At 40.8% G+C, this 26,722-nt stretch overlaps 1 protein-coding gene across 1 annotated transcript in view; it reads left to right on the forward strand.

Moving 5' to 3' along the window:
- The window catches only part of PLEKHA3 (pleckstrin homology domain containing A3), a 28,170-nt gene extending 1,790 nt beyond the window's left edge, over positions 1 to 26,380 (forward strand). The window contains exons 2-8 of the mRNA XM_056110316.1: positions 4,535 to 4,651; positions 8,521 to 8,676; positions 10,640 to 10,776; positions 13,334 to 13,498; positions 17,951 to 17,994; positions 19,912 to 20,027; positions 24,725 to 26,380. Coding sequence (XP_055966291.1) covers positions 4,535 to 4,651; positions 8,521 to 8,676; positions 10,640 to 10,776; positions 13,334 to 13,498; positions 17,951 to 17,994; positions 19,912 to 20,027; positions 24,725 to 24,852 — 863 coding nt within the window. The 3' untranslated portion in view covers positions 24,853 to 26,380. The remainder of the gene's footprint in view (positions 1 to 4,534; positions 4,652 to 8,520; positions 8,677 to 10,639; positions 10,777 to 13,333; positions 13,499 to 17,950; positions 17,995 to 19,911; positions 20,028 to 24,724) is intronic.
- The last annotated feature ends 342 nt before the right edge of the window (positions 26,381 to 26,722 follow it).

Consider the following 26,722-nt stretch of genomic DNA (forward strand, 5'->3'; position numbering starts at 1 on the left):
TCTCTCTCTCTCTCTCTCTCTCTCTCTTTATTTTTGGTGCTATAAGTATCCGATCCCTTAGTAAGTATATGATACTCTCCACTTATGTCCATGCCGCCTGTGTCCACCCATCTTAATCGAAACCTGTAGGTAAACATTTTATAAGCACTTGAGCCACGGCTGCCTCTTTTATCCCATTATTTGGAATCATAGAGCCAAATTTATAGCAACAGTTGCCGTAAAGTTTTTTTGCTGTTGTTTTGTTTTAGGGCCACACCCAGTAGTGTGCAAGGGGTCACTCCTAGCACTGCTTTGGGACCATATATGTGCTGGAAATCAAATTGCATGCAAGTTAGCTGCATGCAAGGCAAGCCAGCACCTTACATACTGTCTTGCTGCCCTTCAATTAAGTTACTTGTTCGGATAATACATGTACACATTTGGTCTTTGGTTGTGGTTCTCACGTGAGGTCATACACTTGTTGGTGCTGCTTGCACAGCCCTGGTGCCAGTACTCTGGGATTTCCTGTTTTGTGGCTGTGATGCTGAGGGTCTCAAATCAGCACATGTAGGTGCATAGGGAATTTTGAGGCCTTATGGTTTCAAGGCAGGTGCTTTTTGAGCTATCTCCAGGCCCTGAATGATATATTTTAAAAACAAAACAAAATAGGAGGCATGAAAGAATGGAGCAACTGGTGTTTTGCAGTTTTGGTGTTTGGACCATCCCTGGTAGTGCTGGGATGTGGGGATAACACCTGACGGTGCTTGGTGCTCAGGACGTGGTGTTTGGGATTGAAGTCTGGGCCTCCGCTCACTGGCCTTGCTCTCTAGCACTTTGTGCTCTCTGGCTCTGGCTCTGGCAAATGTATGTCATTAAGCATTTTCATTTGGGCTACAGTGAGAACAGTTGAGCTCAGGCAGTCATTTCTCATTGTTGTGATGCAAGGGATCGCCTCATTGCAAACATTGATCAATTTAGTGTCTTGGGAGACTATTTAAAGGGACACATGCATAGCCCAGAGCAGTGGGCATGATTGAAATGAGTCATGATTTATTCCTGGAGTGCTGTGTGGTCTTGTGGTCTTTCTCCGATCCTGTGTCACAGACCTAGCTAGTTGAGCCTTGACCCACAAGTGGATGCTTAAGGTTTTCCTTTCGGCAGAGCTTTTCGGTTAACTGCTAGCATGCAGTGTGCAGGAGGCTTGCATCTTTTGTTTGAAAGTTTGTATTTTTAATTTAAAATCGACTGAATGCCTTGCTGATAGTGGTACATCCTAGGTCAGCAGGCCGAGCAGTTTATATTAAAAAACCTGGTTTGATGACTGTTTTTAAAATTTCCTTTGTTAGAGAATACGGATATACAGAATGTTTAGGTGTTTGAGATGAAAGAGCATTTTTAAGAGACTGTCAGAAATACGTATCTGTCAGTCTTTTTCACAGACATAGCCTGCATGTAAATGTGTGAATCAGTTGGAGATTAAGTATTTTTTCGAATGGTGTGTAGTTATAAGAATTAATCATAATCGTCTTTCAAGTTGCTACAAGTGCTAAATGAATCACTTTGGCAAATATTTAGGGATTTGGGGGCCATACTCGAGGGTGGGGGTGGGGGTGGGGGCATTGAACAAGGGATGTGACCAAAAGGGCCGCTTGTAAGACAAGTGCCTTTATCTTGAACTGTCTCTTTGGCCTGCCCAGGATTTATTTGGAAGAAAATTTGAATCTCACTAATACAGGTTTATAAAATTATAATTATTTTCTATAGGCATATAGGATTTAGGGCATTTAAATATATTGTAACACACCCTGCTTAACTGTGTTTGCTAAATGTAAATTAGTATTTGGAAAGATAATGTTTTTGTAATTCCTGTGCATACATAAAGTAATATACTTTTATGAACTATTGCTGTGTGATCATGGCTAACTTGCCCTCTCATTGTTCTGTTGTTTAATCATTCATTCATTCACTCTTTTTTAGATACTATGTTTTTATGTACCTGTTTTATGCCAGGTGCCATTCTGGGTGCTGGGAATGTCATGAAGAATGAAATAAAGTTGATGTATCAGGAGAACTTGCCTTCTGATTTGTGAAGAGGCCTCTTTGGAAATAATTTTCCATGTAGAGGTTTTCGCAAATCTTTGGCTCTTGTTTTAGTTATTTTGGACTTTCTGCAGTGTATTATGACATCCCCTGTTGTGACATTTTACCTATTTTTTAAGACTCAGCACTCTCATTTCAAAAGTGTTAACGGTAAAGCTCTTTGGGAAAAGTATCTCTTGGGCCAGTATTAGGGTATAAGACTATTTTATCTGTCTGCTACTATCTTGGCCCTGAGAGAGTTAATTTTATAGATATGAGAAATCTGATGTCACCAGTCTGAGGCTAGGTGTGTGGCTTACGTGGTAGGACATAAGCTTGGTGTGTATGAAGTTCTGGGTTCCCCAAGGTTATCCCAGGTTATCCAAACACAACAGTATCAACAACAACACATAAGTAAATAAAACTGGGACCAGGTTGCTTTAAAAGGGAAAAAACCCAAAAAAAACATTAACACTAAAGAATACAAATAAAGTGAGGAGGCTGAATTGTGATTTCATGTTCACAGGAAGAACAAGGCAGTCACATGCATGTCAGCAGCACAGTCAGCAGAAAAGATTTCAGGAATATGCTAAAAGGGCCACTCTGCTCTTCATCCCCTGATATGCCTTGGAGCTGTCCTTGATAGTTGTACACTTCAATCACTGAATAAATTCTAAGGAAGTTGGGTGCGGGGCAGGGGAGCAGGGAATCTGTGAGCTCACCACCAGTCTGCAGCTTCTGGCTGAGGCCCTGAACACCTTTAGTACTTCCTCACTGTGTGCAGGGAGCTGCATTTCAGAAGGGAGGGGAGGCCACCTTGTAGAATGAAGGCGCAGGGTGGCATCTGAGATTGGCATCTTGTACCACCCAGTCTCTTTGGAGGCCAAGATCTTTTGATATTTGCTGACATAAGAAACTTTGTTCCTGGCTATTCAGCAGAAGGATGATTCTAGAGCCAAGGCTAGAATACTAGGGGTAGTGTAGGTATCTCTGATTACACTACAGCCTTACTCTTGCCCCTTTTAGAAAAAGGACACAGTTACCCCCTGACTCTCGCTCTACTTAGGAGTGTTATGGTTTTCAATATAGATAGTGAGAGGCAATCATGTCTGGTCCTTTACTTTCAGCATACACAGAGGCAGGGGATGGGGGGGGATGGGGGAGAGGGAAACTTGGGGACGTTAATGGTGGAAAATGTACATGGTGGAGGGATGGGTGTTTGATCATTGTATGACTGAAACTCAATCATGAACGTTTTGTAACTGTAGCTCACTGTGATTCAATAAAAAAAGAAAAGTTTTAAATGTTAGTGAAAAATCTGATCATTTCAAAGGATTTTGTCGGAAAGTTTGAATCATAACAATGAAAGCAAGATCTACGGCTAGGAAGCTGGTTTCACATGCTGGGAAAAAAGTGCAGCTGGGATAGAGAAGGGACCATTAAGTAAATGATGGTTGGAGGGCTCGCTTGGGATGGGAGATGCAGGCTGAAAGTAGATTATGGACCAACATGTTGGCTGCTTAGTACCTGTATTGCAAACCACAATACTCAAAGGGAGAGAGTAAGAGGGACTGTGCCTGCCACAGAGGCAGATGGGTGGAAAGGGGTACAGGTGGTGGGAGGGATACTGGGAACATTGGTGGTAGAGAACGGTCACTATTAGTGGGATGGGTATTTGATCATTGTTTAAATGAATTGTCATCATGAAAGTTTGTAAGTCTGTAACAATATCTCAGGGTGATTCATTAAAAAAAAGAAAGCAAAATTAAATCATATTGAAAAATACTAATTACAAATATATTTTAAGTGTTTTCATTGGGAAATAATTATACCAACTAATAACGTGTTGAAGCATCACTAATAATAAAATTTAAATACTTAAATCTTGACAAAATTGAAAACTATCAAAGTATGATTTTGATAATATTATTTTGGTAATAAACTATTACAAAATATTAAGTAAATATTATAAAATAGGTATTGTTATAATAGCATATAATAAAAGGAATGTTTACTGCTCTCTCTCCGGCCCTAGTAAATGCTATTTTAAATTAATCTTGACAGTTGGAGGGATGGGTGTTCGATCATTTTATGACTGAAACTCAATCATGAAAACTTTGTAACTGTATCTCATGCTGATTCAATTAAAAATAAAGAAAGAAAAGAAAGAGGACACAATTATGTTGCACCCTGTATCCAACTATGGAGGATGGGTCTTAGGGGTTCTTACCCAGAAGGTTGGGGTCTGAATAAAGTAATTATTCCCCATATTTATGCTGGTCTAGAGATTGCTCTAGAAGTCTCTCCCAACAAAGTGGAGGTTGATGTGAGAACACTTTGGCCAGTGATTTGCTGTAAAACATTACAGACTTGTTTTTGAGCCAACGAACAATAGATGGCAAGCACTGAAATTGTAGTTTTCTAAGTGGGCAAAGTAATTTCCTTATTTATCTTTTGTTATTTATGATCTTTGTAGGTTGGCAGCCTCGTTGGTTTGTTTTAGATAATGGAATTCTGTCCTATTATGATTCACAAGATGATGTTTGCAAAGGGAGCAAAGGAAGTATTAAGATGGCAGTTTGTGAAATTAAAGGTAAGTGAATACATGAAATTAGAGGAATTTTAGGTGAGCAAAAGCTTTTTCAGCATACTTCGAGAAAAAATACAAGTATTCCAACCAAGTGGTAATCTTTTAATGTTTTTCGTATCCTTAGCAATCCAGAATGACACCATTGTCAAGCACAGTTTTTGCTATTTCTCCCATTTTAAATTGAAATTCAAAAATAATAGTACTTGTCTTCCAGTTTGGACTTGAAAATCAATTTTTTTTGCTTATATTGAGTCTACAATTGTTCTTACATTCTTATTATAGTAAAGTGTTGTAAAAATTGAGCTCTGAATATAACAAGAGTATTCTTGTATGATTCTGATAAAGTTTGAAGTCAGTAATAATTTGCTGAATCAAAGACACACTTTTTTGGTGTTAAGAGGTTGTTCCCTTTCCTTCTAAGCCAGGAGAAATAAATATAGAGCTCATTGTGTAATTTCCATGAAGGAAGGTTTTATGGACCATTGATTCATTCATGTGGGTGGTTGAGGTGCTCGGATTGGAAGGGAAGAGATCAGATAGAATGATAATGAAAGTATTGAATTCTTCAAAGAGAGTTAAAGGAAAATTAAAACACTAAGGGGCATACATTAATCCCCTATATGCCTTTCTCATTTCTTCTGTGGAGCTTGAATCCTGTCCTTCAGAAAGGGTAGGTAGTTTTTTCCATATGGTAAACTCGTGATCATAGCAGCAAAATATTCCAGACTCATCTTAAGGCTCAGCACACTTTCTTAATTAGATTAAACCAAATGTATTAAGTTGCATTTTTCAGGTTGGATTTACAACATCGTTGTGTGCTTTTGTGGTAGGTCTTTATTAAGATTGAACATGGATATGAGGATTTCTGCTTACTGCACTTCTGGTTCTCCCCCCCTCCCTCCCCCCCCCCACACACATACTTTTGTGTCCAATAGGGCTCTTTCAAAAAAATTTTATAGTGCTGGGTATCAAACCCAGGGCCTCATACATGCAAGGCAAGTGGTCTGCTATTGGTCACATTCCCATCCCTGTAGAGGAGATCCTCAATTTAGGGTTCATCCAGGGAGATTTTGTCAAAGACAGGTGATAATATAACATGTGAGTTTCAATAGAAAGGAGTGGTGGCTTGCGTGACATGAGCGTTTTGGTGAGCGAGAGCCATCTCCCCAGGCCAGATGACGGTGAGGGATGGACTGAGGACCAGGAAATCGTGAAACAGGTTCCCAGGCTGTTGGTAGTCAGTTTATTTCTCTCTCCTCCCCAGCGTAGACCATCTCTCCCCTTACAGCACAATTGTAGTTGTAGTTTTGGTTGTAGTCCCAGTCATCATAGTTCCATCATCCTAGTCTCCTCATAGACCTCAACGTTCTCTCTTTCATTATCTCCTTCTTCGTCTTGTCTTGTTATAGTCTCATAGTCCCCTCTTTCCCCTTACAGCATAGTTATATAGAAATCATGAAGGGTGGGGGTACACATTGTCATAACAACAAACAGAGGTAAAGCCCCTCCTTCAGGGGAAGTCCTGGGGGATTAACTCAAGGAAGAAATCTCATCTATGGGTTCAGCACTCCAGATTACAGATCCGCTCAAGGGCGGTATTCCATCCAGGGTGTGTTGCTTTCTCTTTTCCTCAGCCAGTAGTCCATTTAAACAATTATAGTAAATTTACTTCTTATAATATTTCTAGTCATTTTGTATGAACACAGTAAGAGATATATTAAGCTTAAAGGTTGTCTCTTGCTGGGGACATCTTGCTATGTGTTCCAGACCACAGTCCTGAGGCCAGTTAGTCTTTCCTAACTCCAGTAGGGTCCTCCTTATTCAGTTACTTCTTTTTGGGTCATGACAGAGTTTGTACCATGACCGTACTCTTAATTACTATGCTTATGTTGCTTAGCTTGTCCCCTTTCAATGCCAGGGTAGCTTACCTCTTGCTCTGGGTCCATCCAGTCCCTTCGTTGGGACCCTCCTTTCTGGTAATGATAGGAAGTAAGGGCAACTGAGGGTTAAGTCAGGTAAATATGATGGATGCCCAGGAGTAAATATTATTTTGGAGTCAATTAACTCCCATGTCACGAAAGCTTTCTGTGTCTATTCAAAAAGGACATTGCTGAATAAACCATACAAATGACATAAAGGAAAGAGAAGAGCAATATAGGATTATTAGTGCCTGATGGAATTGGGTATGCCTCAGGGGCACTGTTGTGGGAGTAACTCAATAAACCTAAGCTTCCTATGGGAGGAGCAAGGACAACCCAATGTTATTCAACAATAACATGCTCCCTTTACTGCAGTGCTAGTGGATGGAAGTCATGGCACTGCATCATACAGAAACGTCTCGGCTTGATGCATCATTACTTACATGTTTCTTCAAATATGTGGGATATTGCTTTGTTGTTTAATTCATCAGTTCTTTTATTTTGGAGTCATACCTTGCTGTGCTTAAAGCATGTGCTCCAGTCCCATTGAGCCATTTCCCTGCCCTATGTATTTATCTTAATTGGGATCACACTTGGCAGAGCCAAGAATGGACCCTGATTACCTCTGCGTGTAGTCTTATATCCTTCCACCTATTTCCCTCACCCCATTCCCTCAAAAAATGTAATATACATTTACATCATGAGTGGTGGTGCCAAGGATCAAACTCTCAGCCTCATGTCACAAGGTATGTACTCTAGCATGGAACCACATGCATGGGCCTGAGATGTTTTTCTCTGGGGGTGTGGGAGGGGACTTTTGGGCCACATGTAGAGGTGCTAAGGCATTACTCCTGTCTCTGTTCTCAGAGATCACTCCTGGAGGGGCTTTGGAGACCATATGTGACACCAGAATCAAACCTCATGCAAGGAAAGTCCCTTAACTCTTTTACTCACTTTCCTGATTAATTTTGAACATTTTATAAATGGAAGAATTCAGTATTGGCTTCTGGCTTCTTTCACTCATTCTGTTTGTGAAACTCATCCTTGTTTTTCTGTGTAGTAGTAGTAGTAGTAGTATCCCTCCCGTTGATCGTCGATTTGCTCGAGCGGGCCCAGTAACGTCTCCATTGGAGACTTTTGTTGTTACTGTGTCTGGCATATCGAATACTCTCGGTAGCTTGCCGGGCTCTCCGAGAGGGGCAGAGGAATCGAACTCGGGTCGGCCATGTTGGCTGCGTGCAAGGCAGACGCCCTACCCGCTGTGTGTAAAGATAGTTATTCAGTCATTCTGATGTTTAGTTATTTCCATTGTGTGAATATGCAACAATTGGGTTCTCCAGTCTTGTAATGGATTTTCTTTTTTTCATTTGGAACAATATTATGTAAAGATGCTTTGTTGAAGTATACACACACACACACACACACACAAACACATATGTGTATATATTCTTTACTGTTTATTATGTTTCTAGGAATGAAATTGCTGAGGCTTGTATATCACAATTCAACTTTAGTAGAGAAAAATTATTCTTCACAATTGTTTACAGTAAAGCGTGATCCCAAACTTGCAGATTACCAAAAAATGGGTTCTGATTTTAAAAGAGTCAGTAACAAATGTGGTAAGAGTGACAGTGTGTGTGTGTACTGTAAACGGTAAAGGCGGCCCCAAGGGAGGGAGTTTTGCCCCTGCACCGCTTTCCAGTGCTTTCCAGTATGTAGTTCATCGCTGTTTTCTCTTTCAGTTGTCTCCACCACTCTGGCACCACTGCCAGTGTGGGTGTGTGAGGACAAGTAGCTTTTGCAGGTGTCACCACATGGTCGTCCAGGGAAGGGCACTGACTATTACCTTGCATCATAGTTTGTTGTTTTAGCGTCTGAAACATCTGCGAATCTGTAAGAGTGATGATTTAATTCTCCCAAATTACTTAAGTGCGTCTGTGTTCATCCTCACAGTTCACTCAGCAGACAACACGAGAATGGAGCTGATCATTCCAGGAGAGCAACATTTCTACGTGAAAGCAGTGAACGCAGCTGAAAGACAAAGGTGGCTGGTTGCTCTGGGAAGTTCCAAAGCCTGTTTGACTGATACTCGGACTAAAAAGGAAAAAGGTAAGTATTTAAATTTCCCCTTTGTGATGATGATATTTTCTTAAACGTAAGTATGAATCGTCCTTACCATTTCATAATCTAAAGAAATCATCAGAATGCTGTGGATCTGGCTTAGTGGTAGGAACGATAGGAAAGAATTGGTAATGTTACTGCCTTTGGAAAGGGAATTTTTTGAGTTATTCATTTTTTTGTTATATTTACTTATTGAATCACTGTGGGAAAAGTTACAAAGCTTTCAGGTTTAAGTCTCGGTCATACAATGATCAAACACCCTTTCCTTCACCAGTACTTATTTTTCATCACCAAGAACCCCAATATACCCCCCTCCCACCCCTCCCAATGTTTGTGAGGCAGATGATTTCTACTTAACTCTCTACTTGATTACATTCATTATTTTGACAAAAGATGCACCATTATTGTTTAGAATTTCCCCCCAACAATCAGAACTGCTGAAAAGGCATTGTGAAATAATTTGTTTTCTATAGCTGGTTATGAGAATCATAGGATGTCTGATATTTGAACCATATGATTTTGGATTTCTGATATTTTACTAATTAAGTCTGGAGGGATTTCTGCCAAGAGCCAGATAATTACAAGATTGGTTTTTGTGTGTCTGGTGCTATGGCCATGCTGGAGAGCCGCTCGTGGGGGGCAACTTGTGACTTCAGTAGGGCGTGAAGGATGAGCCGGTACTGCCCCCCATTCCATTGAGGCTGCAGTTGCCCCATCACCACCGGCTCATACCTGGCTTTCCAATAAGCTCTGAGGCAGCAGCCACCTTGCTGGGGGAGGGGGGGACAGAGGCAGAAGGGAGAGACACCCTTTTCCTCCCAGGGAGGCATGGTACCATAGTTCAATGCAAAGTCCATTCACTTTTCTGCCACAAGCTTTTGGGCTCTGGATTAAGTCCTTGGCCTCTGGAGCCATGGCCTTGCCGGAGAGCCGCTCGTGGGGGGCAACTCGTGACCTTGGTAGGGCGTGAAGGATGAGAATTTTTTTTTTTATTGTATGCCTTTTGGTGTCTTTTGAGTTCCAATTAAAAAAAAATAATAAAGATAAAAGCAAAACAAATCATTTGGGATTCAATTATATATAGCTATAATATGAAAGTAGTTACATTTATATTTTAATAGTTTGCAATTATGATTGTTATTCTTTGTATTTTATGACTTTCACAAGTCTTTCATTGAGTACGCATTACTTTATAATTAGGAAAGGGTAGACTTTTTTTTTAAATTAGTGAAGTTGGCTAAGTTGCAGGTATTAAAAGGCAAAGAGTGAGGATTAAATTCATAGTAGTTTCATAAGCGGAGTTTGGTTCAGGGAGGAGATGGACTGGATGGGAAGAGGGGTGGTTGAGTGAAACTGGTAAAGGGCTCACATATGTGAAGAATAGAAATGTGACTTTTGGTGAAGATCATAGTAAGGGCATCCAGGAATTGAATTACAGAACTGTTCACTTAAAACTTATATTGTTTTAAGTTCAGTGTTCCCTCCATAAAATCTATTTAAAGAAAGAGAAGGAATAGCTATTCACAATTACCAAAAGATTATTACTAACCCAAATTTGGTGAGACAGATGAATTGGTAAACAAAATGCAGTGTTTGCATGCCATAGAATATTATTCAGCCTTGACATCCTAGGGAATTCAACACAAGGGCATTGGTGGAAATTTCATACCCTAAAGAAGAACATGGGCCACCCCAGTAGAAATAAAAGGAAAAGAAATTATTTACCTGGGTTGGAATGCGAGTATCTCCTGAATAGTTGTGCCCAATCTATCTAAACTTAACAACCTATGACTGATAGTCTTTCCCTAATTATCTGAAAAGAAGTGGTTTCTTTCTATTCTGTTTACAAGGTCTCATTCTTAAGTCATAGCTTTACTTATAAAATGATAGAATTTATTAATTTTTCGAAACATATAAAAACAGTTTGACGAAGTGTTTATGTTCCTTTTAGAAATCAGCGAAACCAGCGAATCTCTGAAAACCAAAATGTCTGAACTTCGCCTCTACTGTGACCTCCTCATGCAGCAAGTTCACACAATCCAAGAATTCGTTCACCACGACGAGACTCATTCCTCTCCCAGCATAGAGGTATAACAGAATGATCCCTCTCAGAGTTATGCTTTTCAGGACATAGTGTGGTGTGGGTGTGCTTGTATGTATGTGTGGGGGTGGGTAGGTGGGGGGAGGCACTTTCAGAATGAGTTACTTTCAGCTATTTTCGGTTCTCCCTACTGAGCACTACCCCTAGAACTGTAGGATATTCTAGAATTTATTTATGCTGCCAAAGCAAAGCAAAAAGCAGCATATTCTTTTAGAGGTTCACAGTCTTTGCAGTCCAGCTGATCATTTGGAGGTTTGGTTGCAGAAGAAACTTTTCAGATTCTGTTCTCCTGACTGACTAAATGAATTAATTGGCCATGCTTTTTTTTTTTTTTGGCATTTTTGGATCACACCTAATGATGCTCAGGGTTTACTCCTGACTCTGTACTCAGAAATTACTCATGGCAGTGATCAGGGGACCCTGGGGATACTGGGGATTGAACCTGGGTTGGTGTGTGCAAGCCAAATGTGCTACCTGCTATACTATCATTCTGGACCCTGCTATTCTTTTTATTTTGATAGTTGTCGTCCTTCTATATCTGGTGAGAATTGATAAACTGGCTTTATGAAAATGACTTCAAAATGAAGATCCCTTTCAGGACAGTGATGGAAGAATCAAACTTTGAATGTATATGATCTGACTATGAAATTCATGAGTTCTCAGGAATTCATTCTGATAAAGGCTTACTCATTCTGATAAAACAAAACAAAACAAAACAAAACCATTGGTTCTTACTGCTCTTTGGCTTGAGGGCCAAATTAGCTCCCAGTTTCCTTTTGCCTAATTTGGGAGAAGTGGGATAAGAAATCTTATCTCTCCTGAGGCCTCGGGTTGGGGAGGAATATTGTGTGAGATGGCTGTAGATACATTCAACTCTAAGGGGACTTAGGTCTCTTCCTTACAAGCACTCTGTAACTCCATGTCCCCAAATATGTTCCAGCAGCGCTGTGATGGTCCTAGAGATACAGACTGGGCCCAGGCTTCCACTCTGCCATGCTTGGTGTGTTGGGTTTTAATCCTCAGACCACAGCTTTTTTCAGGGCTATTTCCAAGAAGATTCAGAGGCAGGAGGCAGTGGGGTAGCCAGTGGGAAAGAATCCTTTTTAATTTGTTGTGCTAATCTTTGATTACAGGATAGAAAATCCGAGAAAGTCTAATGATCTTTTTTTGGGTTGTTGTTCGGAGCCAGAGGGAAAACGAGTATTAGACAAAGAGTCATGGGACAACGGGGCTTAGCAACAGCCCTGAGTTAAGTCAGGGCTGACTTAAACCAATCTGGATTCATCACCTGGGGTCAGAGCACTTTGTTGTCTTTAAAAAGTTGTGCAGGGTCAGGGGTAGGGGTTAGGCTTTACTTTCTTAAGGAGGGAGTAGGATGTCGGATCTAGGACAGACGAGGATTGTAGACAGTTTAAATAATACTTAAGGTCTTCCACTGCTGTGGCTGCATCAGAGTTCTGAGAGTTCAGGTTTGTGGAAGATCATTTTTATTTAATAGCAAAACTATTTTCATGGAATCTAATAATCTCATAAGTAGTTTGCCCCACGATGCCTATTTCTTTTTCTTTTTTAAATGTATTTATTGAATCACCGTAGCAGCTACAAAGCTTTCAGGTTTAAGTCTCAGTCATACAATGATCAGATACCCATCCCTTCACCAGTGCATATTTTCCACCACCAGGAACCCTAATATACCCCCGTCCCACCCCTCCCCCTGCCTGTGAGGCAGATGATTTACACTTAACTCTCTCTCTACTTTGATTGCATTCATTATTTCGACAAAAGATGCACCATTATTATTTGGAATTCCCCCCCCCCCCCAACAATCAGACCTGCTTAAAAGGCATCGTGAAAAAATTTGATTTCTATTGCTGGTTATGAAGAGCATATGATTTTGGATTTCTGATATTTTACTAATTCAGTCTGCAGGGATTTCTGCCAAAAGCCTCATAGTTCCGAGATTGTTTCGTGTGCTTCTGGGGCCATGGCTGTGTCAGAGAGCTGCTTGTGGTGGGGGAGGGGGCAGCAACTCGTGGTCTTGGCAGGGCGGGAAGGACATACCAGTCACCCCCATCCCATGAGGCCATAGTTGCCCTGTCAATGCCAGCTCATACCTGACTGTCCAATAGGCTCTGAGGTGGCGGCCACTATGCTGCAAGGGGAGTGGGAGTCGGAAGAGGCACACCCTTTCCCTCCCCGGGGTGTACGGCGCCATGGCTTAATGCATGTGCGAATACATTTCTGCCAAAAGCTGCTGGGTTCCGAATTAGGTCCGTGTACCTCTGGGGCCATGGCTGTGCTGGAGAGCCGCTTGTGGGAGGCAACTCATGGTCTCGGCGGGGTGGGAAGGACGTGCTCATTCATGATGGCTATTTCTTATTCATGAATTGCCTTCGTTCTCCAAGGTTCTGTCTTTTAAAGAAGTTGGAAAATGTTCCTGTAAAGGCATCTGTTGGAGATGTTTTCTTAGTTGATTATAAGGTGGTGCCTGGTTCCATGTAGCTGTACATAAGTCTGTTTCATTGTTTGTTTGTGATTTTTCAGAGCATGAACGAAGCCTCTTCTCTACTTAGTGCCACGTGTAACACATTCATCACAACACTGGAAGAGTGTGTGAAGATTGCCAATGCCAAGTTTAACCCTGAGATGTTCCAGCTTGCACATCCGGATCCCTTAGTCTCTCCTGTGTCACCGTCTCCTGTCCAGATGGTTGGAGCTTCTTGATTTTCCTCCAGTGATATTGCATGAGATTGTTTATTTATTTTCATTCCTGAAGGTGGAAATTAGCAGTGGGAGAAATAGTAGACAGTGTTTGCATTCATATTCTGTCCAAAAGTCTCTCAGAGTGAGAGAGAGAGAATGAATATGAATATGAATATGAATATGTATGTGTGGTGCTTGGGATCAAACCATGCTCTCACACCTTACATATGCAAAGTGAATATACCACTGCTGAGCTTTTTTTCCTGCCCCAGTGCCAGGGGTACTTTACAATATTCTGTATATGCTGTGGCACTAAAAAGGCTGGCAGCACTGTTCAACTTATAAACACTTCTCAGTGGGGTACTATTTTACCCACAATTGGGTACAATTAAGCAAATCTTTGGATTAGAGGGATCGAAACAACATGTCAATGTTACAATGAGCAGTATTTGACAGTATTTGGATTTGAACTCAATCTCTCTGGCCTCAGCTTAGAAGTGCTGCTTTCGTTGTAGCAGAGGGTCTGAGCTGTTTGATGTTAGGAGCTCAGTGCTGAGTTTCTTACCTTCTGATTACTCTGGACATCAAGTCCTCTCTTGGTTAGGGATGGCCAATTTGTTGCCCTTTCCAAGCTAATAGATGTGCTCCAGTGAGCTGAGTGGAACTTGTGGGTGAGGTAGGATTTGATAAAACAGCATTGGGTTCTTTTTGTTGTTGTTGTTGTTTTCCATTTAAGTTTTTTTTTAAAGAGGAGGGTCACATGGCTGCTTTTTTTTTTTTTTTAGCAATTACCCGAGACTATTGGAAAAAAATAGGATTGAACGCATTCTCTTGCTACGTTGGCAAATATAACCAGATGACATTTTGTAAAGATCACTGCTGACACTTTTTTTTTTAGATCCTTGTGTTAAAATATGGCAGACTAGTAGAGTATGAAAACAACAGGTTTGCATTCAGATGAGATGGGAGTTGCCAGGTTAAATGGAACAGACAGACTTTCTCGGTCACTAGACTTTCTGGAGCCTCTTTAATGTTGAAGCATATTATGAGTCTGAAAAGGAGTGGAATGTGCGGTGTTTCTGATAGTCATCTGACAGTTTGAACTCTGTTATTGAATAACTTTTTGGAAGTCTCTGGTGTTCAGTAGAACACAATCAGACAGTGCTGCTTTTTAGAACTGTGGTTGATGGTTGATGTAACAGTTGAACAACAAACATGGATGATGACAAAATGGTTGTCCCTTGATATACAAGAGGTGTACCTTACTTTGTTTGCTTTTTTGTATTTTCAGCCCTATTTTTTTTTCCTCTGGTCTTTTTGGGTCACATCTGGCACTGCTCAGGGGTTATTCCTGGCTCTGCACTCAGGAATTACTCCTGGCGGTGCTTGGGGAACCTTGTGGGATGCCAGCAATCAAACCTGGGTGGGCTGTATGCAAGGATATCGCTCTGCCCCCTCCCCCCTATATTTTTTTTAAAGTATATTGTACTTAATAGAGTCAGATACAATTAAAATACCTCCAAGCAGACTAGCGAGATAGTACAGAGATTGAGGTACTTACCCCACGGATGGCTGACCCACAGTTCACAGTTGGATCCCAGGCACTACATAGATCCCTCAAAGCCCACCAGGAGTGATCTCCTGAGCCCAGAGCACAGCCAGATGTATTCCCAGCCCCCCTTCCCAAAATCAACAACAAGCAGGCACCTCAAACTGCCTCCTTTTTTTTTTTTTGCATTGAACTTCTGAGGAAAATGCCTTCTATTATGAAATCTCTGTGGTCCAGAAGGTCATAGTTTATATTTCACGTAAATGAAACTGCAGTAGCTCTTTTTTGTTTGTTTGTATGACACACTTGGCTGTCCTTAGGGCTTTGTGCTTTAGTACCAGGGATGGAACCTGGGGTGGGCAAACTCTTACCTCCTGTCCTACCTGGGTGTGGAAACATTACGAGAAGGCATATAAATCAGTACCTATATTAAAAAAGAGTCTACTTTGTTTTTCTCACTATGCCATTTTACTTTCTACCTAATGCAGAGATTTGGACTATGGTGATTAATTGTTTTTATTTTTCTTCTGTTTACAAACCCTTATGTCAGTGCTGACCTTTCGTAGATCCTCAGCAAGGGAGTTGCTTGGCTGCCTGCAAAACCCTGACACAGAAGCTGATTTTGTGCAAATAGTTTAGCACCAGGTTCCCCACCAGTGAGCTTCCCTCACCCCATTTCTGAGAAGAGTAGCTAGCTCTCCACCCTGGATCACCCGTTGCGACTGGCGCTTTTCAGGGTGGGACGGCAGGACTCCGGGCTCCTTTGGTGTCTGCCTTAGAGTTTTTCCGTCATAATCCTGCAGAGCAGGCTGCTTGGCTGAGCACATGCACTAAGAAAAATTTTTTTTCATTGTTCTTAGTAACATGAGTACATGAAAATGGACAAAGATTTGTGAATTCCCAAACTACTTCAATCTTCATTACTACTTACGTATTGAATCTCATTGTGCCCTTGGAGTAGGATTCAGTTTTGTTTCATACCATCAGGGAAATTCAGAGTTGCCATTTTTATCTGATAGGCTGAATGGTAATAGTTGTGGGAAGGTGCTTGGGAGAGTTGTTCTAGTGGTTTCTTTCAAAGGAGATATATCTGTCTAGTTGTCTTTCAATGGCAGTCTTATTCGCTTTTGTGACTGTAAATTAGATAGGTTGTTATCATTTCAACTGGTATGCCTCAGAGCAACTGATGCTGGGACAGACTTATAAATGTAAGAGGCATTAAGATGACATGAATGTTCTGTTATGACTCTTAAGTTCCTGTATATGAAAGCAGTCAGCCTGGAGTGCGGAGGTAATTCAAATGGGCAGATATGCATGCAGAAAGCCTGGGTTCACTTCAGTAATGAACGGTACCCAGAGCTGCTGGCAAGCTGGGAGTAGCCCTTAAGTGCTTCAGGGTGTGGCCCCAAAACCAAGGGGGAAAAAAGTTATCTCCCTTCTGCCTTTAGCATAGACTTTATTTTTTGCTATCTTTTTCAACATTGAAGCAATCAGCTTTGGAACAGAGTCCTCCAGTTTTTCTTTTCTTTTTTTTTATTCAGAATGTTAATTTTATTATTTTATGATTATTTCCCCCTCTCCTTTTTATTGATTTACCTTCAGACAAAGTTACAAAGCTTTCATGTTTGAGCTTTGGTCATACAATCATCAAACACCCATCCCTTCACCAGCGTACACTTTCCACCACCAAAATTCCCAGGATTTCCCCCACCCTCTCATCTTTCCCCTGCGTATGTGGCAGATAATTTCCCCCATACTCTCTCTCTACTTTGACACCAGTCCCATCACCACTCAAACCTGCCGAAAAGGAAAAATGCTAGACAATTTGTTTTGTATTGCTTGTTCTGAATAGAATATAATGTCCAGGAAATTCTTTATCATTCTCTTCCGGGAGCTTTAGTTTATAGTCTCTGGGTCTTGGCCATTGATGAGATTACACGGCGCTGGGGGCAGTTTGTGGGTGTGACTGCCAATCTATTAGAGAACTGGGGACCTAGGGGAAGGAGACCCAGTCCCAATCCAAGCAGGCTTGGAGGTCTCAGTCACGGTGTCAGTCACTCTTCCGGGAGCTTTAGTTTATAGTGTCTGGGTCTTGGCTGTTGATGAGATTACGTGGTGCCTGAGTCCTCTGATTTTTCTGATGCAATCGGTAGATCTTTTAAATTGTTTAATGCTTTGCTTAGTCATTTATCTTTAAAATTTTTCAGTGTATGTTATATGAACTTTTTTGAGGCTGATAGTTCTGAGTACTTTAAAGACTTGAATAATCAATGCCGACTTCCGTGTAAAACTCACTTTAGAACCTTTGTGTAACAGCTGCCTCTGAGCTCAAGAGAAGTTTGTTGACAGCCTATTCCTTTTATAATAAAAGAAAAGAAAAACCTTTTTTAAAAAGCCCTTTAAAAAACAAACAGGGGGCAGGAGATATGGCTCAAGGGCCTAGTGTCCTGCATTTGTGAGGTCCTAGGTTTTGCATGCTCTGGTACTGCAAAAGAAAAAAAAAAAGAAAAGAAAAAAGAAAAGAAGGGGGGAAAATGATTTATTAGAGTATTTTCTGGTATGCTCACATATTCCTTTAAGTGCTGATTTTTTTTTATCATTATAAAAATGCTATTTCACATTTTGATATATTGTTGATATATATATCTCTAGTTGTATGTTGTATATATTTATGCATAAAGTTTTTTAGTGTTGAGGAAAACCCCCACCATATTTGAATATGTGTTGAGAGATATACTGATGACTGTTATTAGGAAGAGAGCTTTACTCGATGCTACCTGAAAAAAAAAAAACTAAAATTTTTGGTCAGTTATCTTTTCCTCTGAGTAAATATGTCTTAATTATAATAAATAGAACTCAATTTTTCTTACTGACATATGCATTATGCTTATTTTTTTCTGAATTTCTAGATGAAGCGTTCTGTCAGCCACCCTGGCTCTTGCAGTTCTGAGAGGTAAAAGAGCTTTTTTTTTTTCTTGTCCAAGTTCCTTCAAAATTCTCTCTACCTGGGGAAGTTCTCTGAGCCTCTAATGTAGTGTGGCATGTCCGCTGCAGTCAGCTCTGATCGGCTCTGCCTTCTCTCTTCGTGCTGAGCCTGGCCCTCGTAAGTAGTTAGTGAAGAAAAAAGTTAATAAACTATCAGCAAGGCAAGCACATTGCTAGTTATATTTCACATTGATTGAGTTTTGGGTTAGGACCACACCCAGTAGTGCCCAGGGACTCCTCCTGTCATGCTTGGGGGACCGTGTGGTGCTGAGGGTTGATCCCACGCTCCTAAATGCTCCAGCCCATTGAGGTATGGCCCCACCTTCATGAGCTCTTTGGAGTTATACCAACTGATGGCTAATAGGATCCCATTTTTTTAGTGGGGATGACCTCTCAGGCTGTGCTTAGGATTTCTTCCTAGTGATTCTCAGCCAGTGGGCCAGTGGTTCAGGGTAAGAGCACGGAGCTAGGGTTCTGCCTGGGCCCTTGTGCTGGGAGTAACCCATGCTATCCCAGTGGTGTGTTAGCATGGGTTCCAGAGCTTTCAGGGCACTTCCAGGACTGTACCCCGTGAATCTTGGGGAACCATTTGGTGGTCTGGCTTTGCAATTCAGGTTAGCTGGGCTGTGTTTTTTCCAGCCTGGTAACCTTGTTGGGGTGCGCATTGCAGGTGAGGGGTGTGGTGTGGAGAGCACCGAGCACCATGGGTGTGCAGGGAATGTGTGACAGTGAGAGGGAAGTGATGGTGGCAGAAAGTACACACATTTCCAGATGTGCCTGTTTCCAAGGGGCCTTTCACAAACTAACTGGGGCAGATAAATGGGGGTTCTCGCATTAGAACGAAATCACGCTACTTCATGAGTCACACCTCGGGGCCCCTAGACTGATTTTTTTTATTTATTTGGAGGGAGGCACACCAGGCAGTGTTTAGGACTTATTCCTGGCAGGATTTGGGGGAAGCTGTTAGTGCCATGGATTGAACCCAGGTAAGCCACATGCAAGTCAAGCGACCTACCACTGTACTAGTTTTCTAGATCACATACACTGATATTTTTTGGGGGGCGGGGAGGCGGTGAGGGCTCCCAGGCAGTGCTCTGGGGGCCTATGGCCATTTCTGGTGATCTTCGCCCACCTTTGTGGGCAGAATAGTTCACTACTGCTGCCAGAATTGTGATGGTACGTGGTGGGGGCCAGGTGGTGCAGGAAGTTTAGGTTTCCTGAACTGAACTTGGGGTCTTTTGTATGCAAAACATGTACTCTAGGCCTTCGAACACTCTTCCTAGCCCCCAACCTAATTTTTCAAAATAGTTTTCCTAGGGACCAGAGCAGTTAGTACAGTAGTTAGGGTGCTTGCCTTGCAAGGCCCCAACCTGCATTGGATCCCTGGCACCCCCAGTAGTCCTTTGACCTGCTAGGAATGATCCCTGAGCATTGCTGGGTATGATCCCAAAACAACAACAGTTTTTGAAGTTTTCTTTTTGCTACCTGTATGTGCTCTTGTTCCGTCAGTGAGTTGCCATCCGCTCCCAGAGGCCTTGCCCATCCTCTTTGATGCAGCTTCTGATAGATGCGGATTGACACCAGTCTGATAGATACAGGCACAGGTTTGAGATCCCAGTTTTCCAGCATTTGTTATTCATCTGATGTGTGCACTGGCTACTGAACCCTTCTCTATAAATTTGCATTTAGCCCTGTTAAGGCAACATAATCTCAGGGTTATCTAAAGAGTCTGAAAGATGTGACTTGCAGCCCGACCTCTGAAAGAGTAGAATGTTGTTCAAGTAGTAGATCAGATGACATATAGTTCCCCGAGAAGCACGATTAGGTGGAGGGTGCTTTCATTTGTTGAGGAAAATAAATGGAAAGCTTTTCATTTAATTTGCAGGACTAGTCACTCTGCAAAAGAACCAATGTCTACACTCCATCGACTTGCACAGCGTCGCCGCAGAACCTACTCAGATACAGACACTTGTAATGATATTCCTCTTGAAGATCCAGAGAGTAAGTTAGGTCCATTCTCTATTTCTATTCTGTGTTTCTGTCTCTTTGGGGAGGGGGTGGCCCAGGGGTGCTATTTAGCCAAATTGTGGTGTGGCTCTGTAATCACTAGAATAAAGGGTATTGACATTGAACGCTGCATTTTCTGCTTAGATTGATTCCTTAACTTAATCTGAGCTGGGCCAAGAGTACACAGTTACCAGAAGCTCATATGTCCTCTTTTCAGACACCTAAGAAATGCTGAGTATCTCTTTGCAAATATCAAATTCTGGATTCCTATAATTACATGCAAAATTGACTAACTACTTGCGCTCTACCTTTTAGTAATCCTTAGTAATCTATTACTCCCACTACACTTGCATTTTAAAAGCATTTTAGGTGAAATCATTAATTATAGGTAGAATTTTAGGGGAAAATAAAGGTGAGTTTTAAATTCAAAGAAAAATAGTATTAAATAATTCAGAATGACTAGGGAAAATAAAATTTTTTTGACAGTGAAGGTGAATTATAGTACAGTTTATTTCTGTTCTTTTTTTCTTTATTATTTAGAGCTCTTTTATCCTTATTATTACTTATGCTACGACTGGGTACTTTAGGAACATTTTGGTGATTTGTGTTTTAGCTTAATTTTTCTCTTTAGAGGACAATCTTTAAACATGTGTCAGAATATTTAGACTGTAGGGACCATAATTTCCAGGGTCTTCTTCTATCTAATTCAACAACCCAGATTTCAAGAGCTTATACATCATTTGTTGGAACACAGATTTTTACTTCCCTTATGGATATGGCATGGTAATTGCTAAAGAGTCTTCTGATTGCTCAGGCCTTGCTCCTAGTGGTTGTGTGCTAGGTGCTGTGCGGTGTTTGGGACGTAATCCCGGGGCTCCTTCATGCAGTACATTTGCTCCAGCCATTGAGCTCACTCACTTACTCTCCCTCTTGTCCAGTGCCATTAGATTTTTAGTATTTGGATGTGTTTAAAACACTGATTAAGAAATAGTTGTTTTACTTGGCCAGAAAATTAAGTAGATTGAATTAGAGGAAAATGTAGAATTCATGCAGATGATGGACTTGCAGGCCATTTTTAGAAGTTGTTGACACAAATTTTATGCTTGCTTTTAAAAATAAAATTGATTATCTATTCATATAGAGCACTACAATGTGTTCATTACCATCTTACCTTTAAGTTAATAGGTAAAGTACTGGAAGAAGGAAAGGGGTGAGATTGGATGGGGAGAAGAAAGAAATTTTTCAGAGGTAAATGAGTCTGAGTAGGACAACAGTGGGGAATGGGGGAGAGGGTTGAAGAGGCTGGGTATGGGGGAAGTGTTGTCAATGTCAGGTTCTACACATTATCATTTTCTTTGTTACTGCTGGTCTTCCATATGTGACCTTTGTCTTGTCATTGCTGTGATGTCCAGGAGCTCTGGGACACTTTGTGGCAGTGTGCCAGAGGTCACATGGTTTGTTCGTTGGTTTGTTAATTTTTTTTTTAATTAACTCACCATGAAGTACACAGTTACAAAGTTGTTTAATGATGGGGGTTTGATAATCAGTTTTCCAACACCCATCCCTTCATCAACTACATTTCCAGCCACCAATGTCTCTTGTTTCCCTCCTTCCACCTCCGTTGACCCCCAGTCCCCCTGTCTGCCTCTGTGGTAGGCACTTTTCTTCGATTTTTTTTCAAATTTTTAAAATTTTTAAATGAACCATTGTGAGGTACAGTTACAGACTTACAAATTTTTGTGCTTACATTTCAGTCATACAGTGATCGAGTACCCATCCCTCTACCAGTGCCCATTCTCCACCACCAATGATCCCAGTATCCCACCCCCATCCCCCCACTCTGCCTCTGTGGCAGGGCATTCGCTTTTGTTCTCTCTCTCCTTTTGGGTGTTGTGGTTTGCAATACAGGTATTGAGTGGCCATCATGTTCTGTCTATAGTCTACTTTCAGCACGCATCTCCCATCCCGAGTGGGTCCTCCTAGTACCCTTTACTTGGTGGTCCCTTCTCTATCTGAGCTGCCTTTTCCCCCAGCATGTGAGACCAGCTTCCAAACCGTGGAGCAATCCTCCTGGTATTGATCTCTACTACTCTTGGGTGTAAGTCTCCCATTCTGTTACTTTATATTCCTCAAATGAGAGGCACTTTTCTTCTTCTTTCTCTCTCTTGCTCTCTTTTACTCTCTTTCCTCTTGGGCATTATGGTTTGCAATACAGGTACTGAAAGGTTATCATGTATCTCCCTTTACCTACATTCAGCACTCGATTCTTGTCCAGAATTGCACATTTGTTAATGACACTGAGGAACCCCAATGTCATCACCACCCCGTGATGTGGGATGGTGCCAGAAATTGAACTTGTGACCTTATTCCATGCCAAGCAGGCACTCGCTCTGCCATTGAGCTACATCCTGAAGCTCCTGGGCGCCGTAGTTGACCCTTTGAAGGTGGAGCTAGGACAGATTGCTGTTAACTGCCTTGTACTTTTCACTAGATGACAACACTCCCTTTTTTTTAAAAAAAGGATCGTTTTTATTTATGATAATAAATTAAAGACTTTCTAAGCCAACCACTTTCTTAGTTCCTTTCTCTTTTATTTAACCCCATGTTTTGCATTAAAAATACTTAAAAGACCTAAGTGTATCTGACTTATTATTATTTCCCAGTTAATCTGCGAAGTGTGTAATTTTCAAAACTACACATTTTTTTTTACCATCTCTACCCCAAACTACATATTTTTGTGTCTATACACAGACATACATGCAAATTTATATACATTTACATATATATACACATATCCACCTATCTACCTATTTTAGTTTTCCAGAATTTCTTTAAATTGGTTAGTAGACCTTTCAGTATCAATATTGCAAAACCACAATACCCAAAAGGAGGGACAGAGGGAGAGAGGAGGAGAGGGAGGAAGAGAAGGAGTTGGGGTAGGGGAGAGAGAGAAAGAGTCAGAAAGACAGACAGAGACACAGAGGAGGGAGAGAGAGAGAGAGAGAGAGAGAGAGAGAGAGAGAGAGAGACAGAGAGAAGCCCCTGCCATAGAGCCATAGAAGCAGGCGGGGGGGTAGGGGGGTGGAGGGTTATGGGAAGGAGCCTGGGGACACTGGTGCTGAGAGTTGTACACCAGTGGATGGATGGGTGTTGAAATACTGTGTGATTGAAACCTAATTATGAACAGCTTTGTAAGGGTCAATCTCACAGTTATTTAATAAAAAAAAAGTAAAATAAAATAAATTGGTTAGTAGAGGCTAGGTCAGAAGTCTTCAGTCACTTGGTTTGGGACACAAGGACTGTGCCTGGGTTGGTGCTGGGGGTCACTCCTGGTGGTTCTTGGGAACCTTGGGGTAGGGTATCTTTCTTTTGTGTAGGTCAGACATTTATCCTGGTATTCCATCTGTTTACACTGAAGTTGATTGTTTCACTTCATTGACAGGGAAGTAACCTTTGTATGCAGTTTGTATTCCACACTTTCCTGGAAAAACTAATTGTTTTATAGTTGCCAGTCTTGGTTGAAAATGTTTATCTTTGAATATTCTCCTTTATTTTGTTTTGTTTTGTACCTGGGCCATACCTGGCAGTGCTCAGAGCTGACTCCTGACTCTGTGCTCAGGAATCAATCCTGGCGGGCTTGGGAGACCATATGGAGTGCTGGGGATCGAACCTGGGTCAGCTGCATGCAAGGCAAGAGCCTTAGCTCTGTACTGTTGCTCCTGCCCCAAATACTCTTTCTCTCTAAAAGAAACAATTGCTTCTGTTATAAGATAGATTTTAAAAAAAATTGTAACAATGAGTGAGTTGAGTAATAGTGAATGGTCAGTGCAGAGAATAAGTGTGCAGGCAAGTCCAACGGGGGGTGGGGGGACAGCTGCCTGTCCTCCGTGTTGCAGCCCTAGTCCTATTAGATGCATTCCAGATGGAGAAAGGGGGCCTTCTGGTGTGAGCACCCTTGAAAGCTGTGCTCGGGGAATCTTCTTTTTGTCTCTCACTGACTACTCAGGAATCCCAGATGCTGGGGACCCCCAAGGTTGCACCTGGATATGCTTGGGATCAAACTGGGGTCAGCTGCACGCAAGGGATTGTATCTCTCCGACCTGCAGAAAATCTCGTAATGGACGAGGCAAGACCTGAATTAATCCCACTTCTATTACCAGTATTTATCACATCTAGCTAGGTTTCTCTGCCTAGTAACAAGGAAATTAACAATATTAGAATGACCTGACTGCAAAAGCAATCGTAAATGAAGACTAAATTCATCTCAGCACTTAAATGTATTGACTACCCAATGTATGTTCACCATAGTTGGGGCAATGAGCAGAAAAGATCTCTACTTCAGTTTCCCGATCTTTCTCAGGGAGCCTGAGGTTTGTCATTTTGTTGCTTTCTTTTCTGTGTGGGTACTACTCTGGGGTCTGTGCTTCTTGTTCATTCTCTCCTGCTGCTCTGGAACCAGGCCTGGCTTCATGCAGTGTATATGCCTTAACACGTGAATTTCTCTTTGGCTCCTGGAGTTTTTCTTGATAAATGCCAGCAGATGAAATGCTGCATTTCATTACATTTCTATTAGGAAAACAGCAGGAAGCGAAAGGAATTTTGTATCTCTGAAGTGGAAATTTAAAACAACCTTCGCAGAAGACTGTAGTTACTGTTGAAGGATGTTTACCGTCTTAATCAATTTCTTGTAGGACCTGTTCACTGTTCAAGAAGTACACTTAATGGAGATTTGGCATCAGCAGCCATTCCTGAAGAAAGCAGACTCATGGCCAAAAAAAAATCAGAGTCAGAAGATCCTCTTCCATCCTTCTCTTCCTGAGGAAATGGAAATATCCAGCTTCCTCGAAGTATTGCTATGCAAAAGCTGCTGTGATTGAACTATTGTTATAGGGAGTAGTTTTTCCCTTAGGATTTCTCTTCTGCACTTTATAGAATATTGTAAAACAAACAGAACAACCCACATACTTTTGAGTGTATTTTATCTTTATATAGTTTATTTGCAAGAGTATTTTCCTAATAATTCCAGTGTGAATGTGCATCTGTTTTTTTCTTTTTTCTTTTTTTTTTTAAATAAAGATGGTATAACATTTTGACATCTCATTCATAAGGAACAGATGTAGATATTTTTCTAAAAAAAAATCTGTGAGGGACTGACAACTTTGTCAGTGTGTATCATGGTTTAGAAACATGAAATCTTATAAATAAGGTTTCGCTTTAGCAGAAGTCTGATGTCTGTGATTTGTGCCATGGACCAAATGGTCACTTTGCTCCAGCTAAAAATGTCACAATAGCAGCTTGATGGTGATTCTATTGTATTCCTTTAAGCAAAAAAGGAAACACTTCATTATCTTGATTATTTCTAGCCCAAATGCCATCACATTCTGAGCATTTGAAAACAGAAAAAAAAACAGACTGTGCTGTCCTTCATATGTGAAGGTGACACTACTGATATGTCAATACCCAATGTTGAGTTCAAATGCTTAATTTGTATTTATTTATTTTTGTTGTTCATCCAGAAGTGAATTGCGTCCTAACTTTTATGACCTTTCAAGTTAAAGATGTGTAGGCACCATACTTTGTTGTTTCAGAGAAGAGGTGTATGGTGTCTGCGCTCACATCTGAAAAATCCATGGCTTTCAGTGAAAGAATTTTATGCTTTTTCCCCCCTAAAGCAGACATTAAGCTGCTGTTGTAAAGTATTACACTTTGCAGCCCGTTAGATTATTTAGAGACCTTTTTAATTTCTGACTACTTAAACAAGAAAGAGATTCTGTCAAGGCAATTACTCTATATCATTTGAGAGTAGATTATATCCCATAAGGAAAAACATCCCACTTTTGGTAGTGCCTGTACATACCTTTTTGTCGGTGTTTGCCTTGTAAACTGTTTTTTGAAATTTACTTAAGAGTGACAGTTTTGTCCAAAGTCTTGGATGAGGAGCACTTTAAAGCAAACTGGTTTGATGTTTTTAGGTTAATCATATGTTTAATAAATATGTTTTTCGCATTTAAATTCAGCATATAATATATTGTATTTTTTACATTTATTGTTATTCTGTGTAGTCTATGAATTGTTAATAGTATTCTTTATTACTTGGATTTTGTTTGTATTTTGGAACTCCTGATGAATATACAGATGAGGAATATTTTAGGTTTTTTGCCCACAAGCTCTGAATAGTATGGTCTATTTCACTTGTGGCGGATTATTTTTTTGAGTTAATATTTGGTTGGTATTTATTTTACTAAGATTTATAATCATGTTTTTATCCTTAAGTTGAAAATGGCTGTAAATCATTTATATACATTAATATGTATTTGGATAAACTGAATGCTTCTTAAAATTTGGAATTTTGTTTCATTTTATTTCATTTGTGGTGCTAGGGATTGAACCCAGGGCATCACAAGTTTCCACATGACAGGCATGTGCTCTACCACTGAGCCTCATCCCTTTAAAGAATCTGTAATTTTTCAATAGCTCATAGGTCATTAGACAGAATGAAGTGCTTCTCAGATGCAGTACATCATGTCTAATTTAAAAAAAAAGTTCACATTGAGCAAATAGTTATAATTTTGGCTTTTTTGAACTTCATTTTCTTTGGAGTGGGAACTTGAACAATGATTCGACGATGAAGTGCAAAGTGCTACTGATAGGGAATTTTCCTGATAGTGATTTTTCAATCAATAGGTTTA

This window comes from Sorex fumeus, unplaced genomic scaffold (assembly GCF_029834395.1).
Source record: "Sorex fumeus unplaced genomic scaffold, SorFum_2.1 ptg000009l, whole genome shotgun sequence".
Taxonomy (NCBI): domain Eukaryota; kingdom Metazoa; phylum Chordata; class Mammalia; order Eulipotyphla; family Soricidae; genus Sorex; species Sorex fumeus.